At 47.8% G+C, this 12,984-nt stretch overlaps 1 protein-coding gene across 2 annotated transcripts in view; it reads right to left on the bottom strand.

The window, feature by feature from the left end:
- The window catches only part of Tm7sf3 (transmembrane 7 superfamily member 3), a 32,696-nt gene extending 26,459 nt beyond the window's left edge, over window positions 1-6,237 (bottom strand). Inside the window, exon 1 of one of the 2 annotated variants that reach the window (XM_090318965.1) lies at window positions 6,043-6,237. In XM_090318965.1, coding sequence (XP_090175091.1) covers window positions 6,043-6,148 — 106 coding nt within the window. In that variant the 5' untranslated portion in view covers window positions 6,149-6,237. The remainder of the gene's footprint in view (window positions 1-6,042) is intronic. The other variant, XM_090318957.1, reaches the window with a different exon arrangement.
- Window positions 6,238-12,984: the final 6,747 nt, after the last annotated feature.

The raw sequence follows: 12,984 nt of genomic DNA on the forward strand, positions 1-12,984 counted from the left end.
TATTAATTACAATAAAAATATATGAAAAAAAAAGACGCAACCATGAATAGCCAGAAGTGCAGGTGTGGCTTTTTCACTCATAGCTGGCACTCTACCACTTGAGATATACATCTAGTCTAGCATTTTGCTAACTGAAGAGTCTTTCAAGAATTTTTCTGCCTTAACTGGCTTTGAACTGATATCCTCCAAAATATCAGCCTCCTGAGTAGTTAGGATTACAAGAGTGAGCCATGAGTGCCCTGGTTTAGTTTTCCTTTTAAATTCCAAATTTTTCTGTTCTTTTCAATCATAAGGGTAATGTATAGAAGGTTGACAGTTACATAATCACGTAATGAACACAATTGTTTTTTTTTTTTTTTTGGGCCAGTCCTGGGGCTTGAACTCAGGGCCTGGGCATTCTTGAACTTTCTTTTTTTTAAAAAAAAAAATTGTTTATTTATTTATTTATTTATTTATTTATTTTTGCCAGTCCTGGGCTTGAGCTCAGGGCCTGAGCACTGTCCTTGGATTTTCTCAAGGATAGAGCTCTACCACTTGAGCCTCAGCACCACTTCTGGCTTTTTGCTATGTATGTGGTACCGAGGAATCGAACCCGGGTCTTCGTGCATGCCAGGCAAGCACTTTAACCACTAGGCCAACCTCCCGGCCCTTCTTGAACTTTCTCAAGACTAGAGCTCTACCACTTGAGCCACAGCACCACTTCTGGCTTTGTCTGTGTATGTGGTACCAATGAATCGAACCTGGGCAAGCGCTCTACCACTAGGCCAAACTCTTGGCCCCATGAGCACAATTCTTTGCGTGCGTGCGTGCATTTGTCTGTCTGTCTATCTCATGGGGCTTGAACTCTGGGCTTAGGCGTTGTCCCTGAGCTCTTCAGTTCAAGGCTACCACCCTACCTCTTGAGCCACAGTGCCATTTCCCATCTTCTAGTGGTTAATTGGAGATAAGAGTATCAAGGTCTTTGGTGCCTGGGCTGGCTCTGAACCACAATCCTCAGATCTCAACCTCCTAAGAAGCTAGGATTATAGGCAGGCACTACTGCACCGTGGGATGCATCTTTTCTTTTCTTTCTTTCTTTTTTTTTTTTTTTTTTGGCCAATCCTGGGGCTTAAAGTCAGAGCCTGAGCACTGTCCATGGGTTTTTTTCTCAGGGTTAGAGCTCTACCACTTGAGCCATAACACCACTTCCAGCTTTTTTCTATGTATGTAATACCAAGGAATTGAACCCAGGTCTTCATGCCTGCTATACCAAACTCCTGGCCCCATGAATTCTTCATAGATATAATGTCACCCCTTCTCTCATTCTCTCCCAATTTTTCCCTCCAACCCCCCCCCTCATAAATTGTATAGCTCATTTTCAATATAGTATCTAGTGAATACCACTGCTAAATTAGTTCACCCTTATTCCACCATTTCTGTGCTCTCCCATACCCTCCCCCTAAAAGATAAACTTACATAAAAACAAAAGGTATAATAAAAAGAATAATAAGGAAGGCCGGAGTTTGGCCTAGTGGTAGAGTGCTTGCCTAGCATGCACGATGACCTGGGTTCAATTCCTCAGTACCACATACATAGAAAAAGCCAGAAGTGGTGCTGTGGATCAAGTATTAGAGCACTAGCCCAATAAAGTGGGCTAGTGAGAAAGTCCAAGGACAGTGCCCAGGCCCTGGATTCAAGGCCCAGGACAGGAGAAAGAGGAGGAGAAGGAGGAGGAGGCATTGTCCCTGAGTTCTTTAGATCAAGGCTACCAACTTGTGCCACAGGATCACTTCTGGTTTTCTGATGGTTAATTGGAGACTCTTGTCTCATGGGCTTCAGTGCCTGGGCTGGCTTTGAACAACGATCCTCAGATCTTAGCCTCCTGAGTAGCTAGGATTACAGACATGAGCCACTGCAACCAGCTGGAATAAAATACTGAGTGAAGTAAGCCAGACCTAAAGAAATATGGGCTGCATGGTTTCCCTCATTTGTTGTAACTAGAACGTGCCTATAAATCTACAAGTAACACACTGGATGGTAAAAGACAAAAATTTCACTGGGACAGGACAAATTAAACAGGACTACAGACACTTACACAGTGAGACCCAAGGAAGATATTCTTAGGAAGGAATCACAAAGGCTCGATAGCTATGTGCATATGATCATATAAAATGATATTTGTTGAAATGAACTCCAAGAAATGGAAACACAAGGTTTTGTTTTTGTTTAAATTCCGATTTCTTTTTACTGACACATCTTTTAAGACAGCTCTCCAAATGAATCTAATGCTCGGTCCAGTCTGAGAAGTTCAGATATACATCTGGTGAGGAGGCAAAGGATAAATACCTTCTCTTTAGTCTTAGTTTTATCTTCACTTATCTTCTGTGGGAAAATACGTTAGCAGTCCAACAGCCATTTCATAATTTTCCAGATTACACTGCAACCTAATGGCTTGTGGTTTCCCCTCTGGCACTGCACGCCTTTGTCACAGTTGATACATAAGTGTCTGGCTCAGAATATTTCCTCGTTAATACATAGTAAATGTGTTTGGATTATGATTGAACTATGTGACCTCAGGCAAGAGCTTTAATCCTAGCTATTCAGGAGGGTAAAATAGGGAAAAAGGAAATTCAGGGGCATCCCACGTAGAAAAATCTACAACTCCCCATTTCAACAAAGAGCTGAGTATGGTGACATGAGCCTGCCATACTCAGAAAGTGTACACAGAAAGTATACACAGGAGGGAGGTTCTGGGTCCAGGCTGGCCTGGGCAAAGAGTGAGGCCCTATGTGAAAAATTACAAAAGCATTAGATAGAATTTATACAGTGGAATAAGCAGCAGCCCTCCTGTCACAACCTTTTGAGTAACTAGGACTACAGGTATGTATTACCATGCCTACCAGACTGAGAGTATGGCTCAAGTGATAGAGTGCTGATCTAAAAAGCTCACAGGTTTTGAGTTCAAACCCCAGCAAAGGCCAAAAAAACTAAAACATGAACACAAAATCAGGCAATGATATGTACAAAGATCAGGGTTCAATTCTTCAGTACCATATATGTAGAAAAGCTGGAAGTAGTGCTGGGACAGTGTTCAGGCCTTGAGCTTAAGCCACAGGACTGGCAAAAATAAATAAATAAATAAACTAATGAGAAAAATAAAGGCTTATCATCTGCATTAAATTGAGAAAGAGACTTCTACCCAGTAACAAATGAAAGATATTAAAGTGAAAGAACAGCTTAAAAAAAAATCCAACCGGGGCCCGGGAGTTTGGCCTAGCGGTTAAAGTGCTTGACTAGCATGCACAAAGACCCGGGTTCGATTCCTCGGTATCCCACATACACAACCAAACCGGAAAAGTGGCAGAGACAAGACGGCGACGGCGACGGCGACGGCGACGGCGACAGAGAGAGAAAGAAGCGAGCTGAGCTGAAGTGAACAGAGCCCAACCGAGTGGTGGCCGGAGCGAGCAGGACCGGAGCGTGCGGGAGCGAGCCGAGCCAGAGCCAGCGAGGCCGGAGCCAGCGGGGCCAGAGAGAGAAGGGGCCAGAGCGAGAAGGGGCCAGAGCGAGCAGAGCCAGGAGCAAGCGAGAGCTGGCCGGGCCGGAGCGAGCGGGGCCAGAGCGAGCGGGCCGGAGCCAGCGGGGCCGAAGCTAGAAAGGGGGCCTAGCCGGGCCGGAGCGAGCAGGGCCGGAGCGAGCGGGGCCAGAAAGAGAAAGGGGCCAAAAAAAAAAAAAAAAAAATCCAACCTGCCAGTGAGGAGCAGTAAGTAGCTCACGCCTGTCATCCTAAACTACTTACGAGGCTGAGATCTGAGGATCTCAGTTCAAAGCCAAGAAAGTCTGAGAGGCTTTTTATCTCCAATTAACCACCAAAAAGCCAGAAATGTAGCAATGGCTCAAGTGGTAGAGTGGTAACCTTGAGCAAAAAAGCTCAGGGACATGACCCAGGCCCTGAGTTAAAGCCCTAGACTTTACATACAATTAATACTTGCCCAGGTTATGTACTGGGGCTTTATACCTCTAAAACTAGCTACTAAGAAGGCTGAAATCTGAGAAATTTGCTTCAGAGACATCCAGGAGAGAAGTCTGTGACAGTCTTATCTTCAGTTAGCCAAAAGCTTGAAATGACTCAAGTACTAGAGTGTTGGCCTTGAACAAAAGAGATAAGCAAGAGAATGAGGATCAGAGTTCAAGTCCCAGTACATGAACCCAAAATATATTCCTTAGAAGTTGACAGGCATCTACCTTCACCCTTTAGTCATCTGGAAGAAGAGTCACAAGATGCACTTTATGAGGTGTAATTAGATCTTATGACTTAGTGAGTAGGAGGGGAAAAGTTCATTAAACAATCTTCCAGAGCAAATTGCCAGCATCAAAAAGGTACACTTGCAGTGTAATTCCCCAAAAGCAGTAACTTGCAACCAGTGGCATGGCCTTAAGCAAAAACAGCCAAGCAAGGCTCTGAGTTCAAGTTCCAGTACATGCATATGCACCCATACACATACACACTTCTAACTTTTCCTCTTTATTATGTTACTAAAATCTACGTTTTACCACAACAACCAAGTTATAAAAGAGAAATGGGGTTTTCATAATTCTGTTTTTTTTCACAGTGCCTGGCTTAGCCCAAGGGCTTCAAGCACATCACATACGGTTTCAGACCTGTAACTTGGCCATGAACACAAAACAGAAGAACACTCTTAATTTCACTGAAAGGCATATGATTGCCAGATAGCATAATTACTGATAGGAATCTACTTTGTCCTCCTAACTGTATGTTGCTCCCCTCTCAGCCAAATCTTTCTATATACCCAAAGATGGAATATGAAGGATTAACTCCCACCGTGTTTTCCCAGGTGCCTACAAATACCAGACAGGCCTTAAGTGTAGACTGCCTGAATCCAGCAGGGATTCTAAGCCTGGCTATGAACATTCCAGCCAAAAAGCCTTCCACCTCCCTTAACCAATTGGCTTTTGCATTAACTTCTGCCTCCTTGCTCAGACCTCATAAAACTCAGCTCTTGTCCCAGCTCCCACAGTCTCAGCCTGCAGAAAGGCTATGTCCCTCGATGCTCTATCTCAAAAAACAGTCCTCCCCAGTGAAAGATGGAGTCCAGCCTGTTTCCTTCCGTTCTCCCCCATTTTTCTAATAATTACTGCTTGGCTTTTGGTTGTTGTTTAAGAAAAAACAATTTCATACTAACACACTAGCTTTTGCTAAAACTCTCACCAAGCCAGGCCCGGTGGCTCATGCCTGTAATCCGAGCTATTCAGGTTGAGATTTGAGGATCGTAGTTCAAAGCCAGCCTGGGCACAGAAGGACCTGAGACTTTTGTCTCCAATTAACCTTTAGAATATGGGAAGTGGGGCTTGGCTCAAGGGTAGGGTGGTAGCCTTGAGCTGAAGAGTTCAAGCCCCATGACCCCCCCCCCCCCCACACACACACAAAAAAACCACTCTCACCAAGCACATGACCCGAGTAAGATTTGGAATCACATTCCAACTTGTAAAAGCATCTAAGTTTCTGAAGTTGTCAGGGCCATTGGCCATGAAGTCTTCATTTCTCCCCAAGCAGATGCAAAGGGTCCCCATCTCAATGTGTTCAATGAAAGCCCCAAATCAAGCTGTGCACAGGTGGTTCACACCTGTAATCCCGGCTACTCAGGAGGCCAAGATCTGAGGATCAAGGATCAGAACCAGACTGGGCAAGAAAGCCCATAAGACTATTTCTAATTAACCACCACCCAAAAGCACAAGTGGGGCTGCGGCTTAAGGGCAAAACAAAAAAGGTTCAGAGACAGTGCCTAGACCAGTGCCGGCAAAGAGAGGAAGGGCGGGAGAGGGAGAGAAGAGAAATCACAAGCGTGGCTTTTAAAGTTAAGAGTTAATGATCCCTTTTCCCCAAGGCGTCAACAGGCCTTTCCGTGGCTGGAAGGACCCCACTCCATTCGTGCTCGCGGGTTCCGAGCTGTGCACGGGTTGACTGACGCCCCGAACGCCTCTGACCTCCGGGACGTGTACCGGAGGAACGCGGGGAGTGGGGGCGTGAGGGAAGAAGCTTACTGGTGCTGGCGTTCCCTACGACTGTCCCTCCGGCGACGGCCCCGCGCTCTGCCACCAGCACGGCAGGGATCAGCAGCAGCAACAGGAGCTGCATGGCCGCCTGCATCGGCGCCGAGACCGCGGGAAACCACGGGGACCCAGCGGCGCTGCTGCCCCAGGGCCTCCGGGCCCGCGCCGGCTCCGCTGTCCCGGCGGCAGCCTGGAGAAGGCGGCGCGCCTCGCCTCCCGGGGGCCGCGCAGCGGTCCGGGTAGCCCAGCGCGCCGCCTCAGGACAGCGCCAGGAGGGCAGCCCGGGAGCGCAGCGCGTCGCCGCGGGTCAGCGCCGGACGGGCGGCCCCGGAGCGCAGCGCGTCGCCGCGGGTCAGCGCCGGACGGGCGGCCCCGGAGCGCAGCGCGTCGCCGCGGGTCAGCGCCGGACGGGCGGCCCCGGAGCGCAGCGCGTCGCCGCGGGTCAGCGCCGGACGGGCGGCCCCGGAGCGCAGCGCGTCGCCGCGGGTCAGCGCCGGACGGGCGGCCCCGGAGCGCAGCGCGTCGCCGCGGGTCAGCGCCGGACGGGCGGCCCCGGAGCGCAGCGCGTCACCGCGGGTCCGTGCGTGGCGGGCGTCCGGGGCAGCGCAGCGCGTCACCGCGGGTCCGTGCGCGGCGGGCGGCGTTCCTCGTGGCGCAGCAGATCACCGCGGGTCCGCGCGCGGCCGAGGGAGCTCGGCGTGTTCGATGCTTGTGAGGTGGGGACACGTGGGGCTTGAACTCGGGGCTTGGCTGCTGTCCTCTTTCCGCTCGCAGCTGGCGCTCTGCCACCGAAACCATCACGTCACTTCCGACACTCTGGGGTGGTTCGCTGGAGGTAAGTCTTTGCAGGACTTTTCTCTTTGAACCGAGATCCTCAACCTCCGGGGACTGACGGTCGTGAGCTAGCCACCGTGCTGCCTTTTCGGCGAGGCCTCCGCAGCCCCGCCGGACCCCAACCCCGCCGCCACGTGACCACAGCCCCAAACACAAGGACCCGCCCCGCCCCCCTAGTTCCGCCGCGCGTGGTGAGGCCCCGCCCACCCGAGGGCGGGAGCCTCCGCCTTGACCCCGCCCCATCCAAGAACACCGCTCGGTGATTGGCTGAGACAACTCCTAAACCTACGCAGTCGCGCTTCGGCAGCGGCTCCGGCGCGAGTGGCGTGTGGGAACAACATGGCGGACCGCCTCACGCAGCTCCAAGACGCGGTGAACTCGGTAAGGGTTGTGGCCCCACGCGTCACTGCCTTTCTCGCCTCTGGGTCTCCCGTGAGCCTGAGAGACGTATTCCCAAGAACGGGGAGCAGCCGAGGCGGGCGCAGGGGCGGGCGGAGGGCGTCCTCGGCCCCGCCTCCCCTCGAACCGCCGCCTGGCCTGGCTTCTCGGGGCTGCTCGCCGTCCAGGCTTTACTTGCTCGTATTGCTATACCTGATTGGTTCTCGTTATCCTCTCCAGGTCTTCGGCCTCCCGGAGTTTGGGTGTTTGTGGTTAAGTGGTTTTTTATCGCGCAGGCCCGAGGTGGGCGCGGCCGCGGTGGGTTTGGGCTCCTGGATGATGGCGAGTGCTCGGATTCGAGTATTTCTATTTGTGATGCCTTGGGGGGGGTGTAGGGATTTTTGTTGTCGTTGTTGGTTTGGTTTCGTTCTGGGCCAAGAGACCTGGACTCCAGGGCAGAAGCTCAAGGCTGGTGCTCCACCACTTGGGCCCACGCCTTCTCTGCGAGATTTTTGCTGGTGAGTTTAAGCTGAGAATCTCACTGAGCCGGGAGCTCACGCCTGTCATCCTAGCTACGGTGGAGGCTGAGACCTGAGGATCGAGGTTCACAGCCAGCCCAGGCTCAAAAGGACCTGAGACTCAGCACCAGAGGTGGGCAGGGGGGTGGCTCTAGGGTAGGGCGGTAGCCTTGAGTTGAGTTCAGAGCTCAAGCTCCATGACCCCCCCCCCAAAAAAAATCACTGACTTCCCTGCCTGTGTTGACTTAGAATTGTGATCCTCAGATCTCAGCCTCCTGAGTAGCTAGGGTTGCAGGTGCAGCACCCTGTCATGCACGCTCTCTCCCTCTCCCTCTCCTTCTCCCTTTCCCTCTCCCTCTCCCTCCCTCTTGCTAGTCTTGGGGCTTGAACTCAGGGCCTGGATACTGTCCTTGGACAGTTTGTTCAAGGCTAGCCAAATCTAACAGTTACCTCTAACCACCAAAGGAAAAAAAAAGATCATACCATCCTTGAGATAAAACTGGGGGCAACTATACCCAGGGCCTGAATTCAAGCACACAAAGAAACCCCAACCAAGCAAAAAAGAATTAAGCAGATTTCTACTGGTAGAAACAATTCTTAGTGTCACTTTGATTGCAGTGTAATGTTGCAAGAAAAGTGCCTATGAAAAATTATACTGAGTGAAAAACCCAAATTCCCAGGCTCTTGACCAGTTCTGATCTTACTTGGCACATTTTGGAATTGCACTTGAAGAGCACCAGTGTACTTGTGAAAAACTGACTTTTTTGTAAATAACAACAGAGCCAAACACTGATAGCTTACACCTGTCATGCTAACTACTACTTAGAAAGCTGAGATTTGAGGATCACAATTTCAAGCCAACACAGGCAGAAAAGTCCATGAGACTTTTACCTCCTGCTAATCACCAAAAACCAGAAATGGAAATGTGACTGAAGTGGTAGAGCTCTTCTTGACTTGAGCAAAAAAAACCAAATGAGAACTTCAAGGCCTTATGTTTAAGCCCCAGTACTAGCACAAAACAAAAACAGAACAAAAATGCATAGCCAAAATAAGTATTTTTTAAAGTACAAAAAATATATTCAGTATAGAAGCTATCCTACAGAAGCTGCCTGTTTTACCCTGTAAAATCTTTCTAGACCAGCTGGGCACTGTGGCTCAATGCCTGTAATCCTAGCTACTTGGGAGGCTAAGAACTGGGGATTGTGGTTCAAAGCAAGCCCAGGCACTAAAAAGTTCATGAGATTCTTATCTCCAGTTAATCACCAGAAAACCAGAAGTATTGCTGTGGCTCAAGAGGTAGGGCTATAGCCATGAGCTGAAGAGCTCAAGGACATCACCCAGTCCCAGAGTTCCAAGTCCATGATGAACCAAAAAAAAAAAAATCTTTCTAGACCTATTTTCAATAAAAATGTATTGAAAAGTCAGTCCTGTGTCAAGTGTTGTGTAAATATGCTAGAGATACAGTGAACAACGTGACATAGCTTCTGCATCATGGGGATTTCAAGAGAGAGCAAATGGTAATGGTTGTACAAATTCTGTGATTAGTATAAGTGCTAAGATCATCTCATTTTAGGTTCTTTTTGCTATGAGCTAATTACTTGTTCCAGATGTCTGCTTTATCACTTGACGGCTAAAACCACTAGATGTAGTCTAACTTCCTCATTACTTCTGGTTTTCTGATCAGTAGGGAAAATCTGTGAACTCACAGGGTTCATACACACAGTGCTCATATGAGCTTACCAAATCCAGCTATCAGCCTTCAGTGCAGTTTTACTGTAGTCCAAGTTACAAGATATGTATGACTATGGGAAATTTTTCCTAAAATGACATTTTCCACCCACCATCCTTACAATTTGATTTTTAAACCTCAAAGGAGTATGTCCCTGAGAGATGTTGCCTGGCAACCCAGGCAGTTAATCCAAGGGAGACTTGACCTTGGTGAATCATCAACATTTAGAAGCTTCAGGCTCTCAAGCATTATTTCAGTTACCTCTCCCCCTCCCTGTTTTGGTGCTGGTACCAAAGCTTGAACTAGACATGGGTGCTGTCCCTTAGCTTTTTTGCTCAAGACTGGCACTTTACCTATAGTTCCACTTATGGCATTTTGCTGGTTAAGAATCTCATGCACAGGGGAGGGAGTGAGGGGAGGGAAATGGGGACAAAAACATGAGAAGGGGTATCAGTGTATGTGAAGTAATACACCTTCTATCTGGCAAATATAACTGTAACCCTTCTATTAATTACAATTTAAAAAAGAAAAAAGAATCTCATGCACGGGGCTGGGCATTTGGCCTAGTGGTAGTGTGCTTGCATATTATGCATGAAGATCTGAGTTTGATTCCTCACTACCACATACATAGAAAAAGCTGGAAGTGGTGCTATGGCTCAAGTGACAGAGTGCTAGCCTTGAGCAGAAAGTGTCCAAGGACAGTGCTCAGGCCCTGAGTTCAAGCCCAGGTCTGGCCAAAAAAAAAAATCTCATGCACAAGCCAGGCCCCAGTAGCTCATGCCTATAACCATAGCTACTCAGAAGAAGGCTGAGATCTAAGGACTGAGGTTCAGAGTCAGCCCAGGCAAGCAAGTTCATGAACCACCAGAAAACCAGAGTGGTACTCTGGCCCAAGCCCAGAGTTCAAGCCCCACTATTGGGGGGGGCGGGGGGACTCACATACTTTCCTACCTGGCCTGCTTCAAAACACAATCCAAATTCCTGGTTTTTGTTGTAATTGGAAATAAAGAGTGTCATAGATTTTGGTATCCAAACTGGCTTTGAACCACACACAGTCCTCAGATCTCAACCTCTTGCAGCTGGAATTACAGGTATGAGCCACTGATGGCTGGCTAACTTCAGTGTCTTATGCTCCACTCATTTCAAATCATGATAATACTACAAATCTTCTTGCCTTTTATTGTTATTGTTCCTGAATTCAGTTGTTACACACCAGTAGTATTAAGTAGCCTGTTTCATTTTCTGGTTTATAATATTATTTTACCCTACTCAAATCTGAGCTTACTCCAAATTTCTCCATAGGCACCTTATAGTGGGCATCAAATTTCATGGCTTTCTAGGCACTTCTCCCAACTGCTAGGCTGTGTGAAAGCTTTCTATAAACCAAGTCAAATCAATTTCATTTCCTACTACTCCATACTTACTATAAACTATGAATTCATTCCTATTTAAATAGCCTTACTAATGTTTTTGCTACTTAAGATGTAGTAAGCATTCAGAAGCTATACAGATCCCAATGAAGAGCACAGCAGTCTGCATTTACAAAAGGGTGGGAGTGTACTATGGAAATCTCTTATCTCCAATTAACCACTAGAAAGAAAAAGTCAGAAGTGAAGCTGTGGCTCAGTGGTAGAGCACTAACCTTGAGCATAAAGTTCAGGGACAGCACCTAGGACCCAATTGCAAGCCCCAGAACTGGTATAAAAACAAAACAAAACCTCCTCTCATAAGTTGTTAGTTTAAGCTGGGTGCCTGTGACTCACACCTATAATCCTAGCTACTCAGGTTGAGATCTTACTATCAGGTTCAAAGCCAGCCCCGGGCACTAAAGACACAGAAGATTGTGAGACTCTTATCTCCAGTTAATCTCTAGAAAACCAGAAGTGGCCTGTGGCTCAAGAGGTAGGTCAGTAACCTTGAGCTGAAGAGTTCAGGGACAGCGCCCAGGCCCAGGGTCCAAGCCCCATGAAGAGGGGGGGGGGGGGGAAGAGGAAATAATACATTTTAGGGGCAGGGAGTTTGGCCTCGTGGTAGAGTGCTTGCCTAGCATGCACGAAGACCTGGTTTTGATTCCTCAGTACCACATATATAAAAAGCTGGAAGTAGGTGCTATGGCTATAGCACTAACCTTGAGGAAAGCCCAAGAACAGTATTCAGGCCCTGAGTTCAAGCCCCAGGACTGGCCAAAAACCAAAAAATAAACAGAAAAAGAAACACATTTTAAGCCAGGTGTGGTGGCTCACACCTGTAATCGTAGCTACTCAGGAGGCTGAGATCTGAGGTTCTCGAGTCAAAGCCAGCCTGGGCACTAAAGTCCCTGAGACTCTTATCTCGAGTTAATCACCAGGAAACCAGAAGTGGCACTGTGCTTAGGGACAATGCCCAGGCCAAGAGTTCAAATCTCATGACCGACAAAAAATATATATATATATATATATAATATATATATACATATATATATATAAAATCACATACATACATATACATTTTTACTAAACTACACCACTTTTTTTTCCCCAGTTGTGGGACTTGGACTCTGGGCTTCAGCACTGTCCCCTGGGTTATTCAGCTCAAAGCTAGTGCTCTACCACCTGAGCCACATCACTTCCAGTTTTCTGGTAGTTAATTGGTGATAAGAGTCTCATGGACTTTTGTGTCCCAGCAGGCTTGGAACCTCAGTCCTTAGATCTCAGCCTCCCAAATAGTTAGGATTACAGGCTTGAGCCACTGGCACCCAGCTTAAACTACACAATTTATGAGGTGGGGTCGGGGGAATGGGAGAGAACAAGGAAAGGGGGAAAGGGAGGGGTGACATTGTCCAGAAAGAAATATACTCATTACCCTCACTTGTACATCACCTTTATATAACCATGTTTTTTTTTTTTTAACAAATTCAAAGAAAAATACATTTTTTTTTTTTTTTTGCCAGTCCTGGGCTTGAGCTCAGGGCCTGAGCACTGTCCTTGGACTTTCTCAAGGCTAGAGCTCTACCACTTGAGCCTCAGCACCACTTCTGGCTTTTATCTATGTATGTGGGTACCGAGGAATCGAACCCGGGTCTTCATGCATGCTAGGCAAGCACTTTAACCACTAGGCCAAACTCCCGGCCCCGAAAAATACATTTTGAGTAATAGGTTATAACTTGAGTTTAAAGAAAACTATTTCTGCCTTTTTTTTTTTTTTTTTTTTTTTGGCCAGTCCTGGGGCTTTAACTCATGACCTTGGGCTTTCTCAAGGCTAGAGCTCTACCACTTCTGGCTTTTTCTATGAATGACCACATTCATGGAGTGGGTTCCAAGGAATGGAACCCAGGTCTTTGTGCATGCTAGGCAAGCACTCTACCGCTATGCAAGCACTCTACCACTAGGCCAAACTCCCCGTCTCATTTCTGCTTTTTTAAAGGAACTTTTTAAGCAGTCATTTTGTTATAGGCATTGTGCACCAATACACACCACTACAAGTAAATTCTTTCCA

The sequence above is a fragment of the Megascapheus bottae genome, chromosome 2 (genome assembly GCF_031878675.1).
Source record: "Megascapheus bottae isolate mThoBot1 chromosome 2, mThoBot2.hap1, whole genome shotgun sequence".
Taxonomy (NCBI): Eukaryota; Metazoa; Chordata; class Mammalia; order Rodentia; family Geomyidae; genus Megascapheus; species Megascapheus bottae.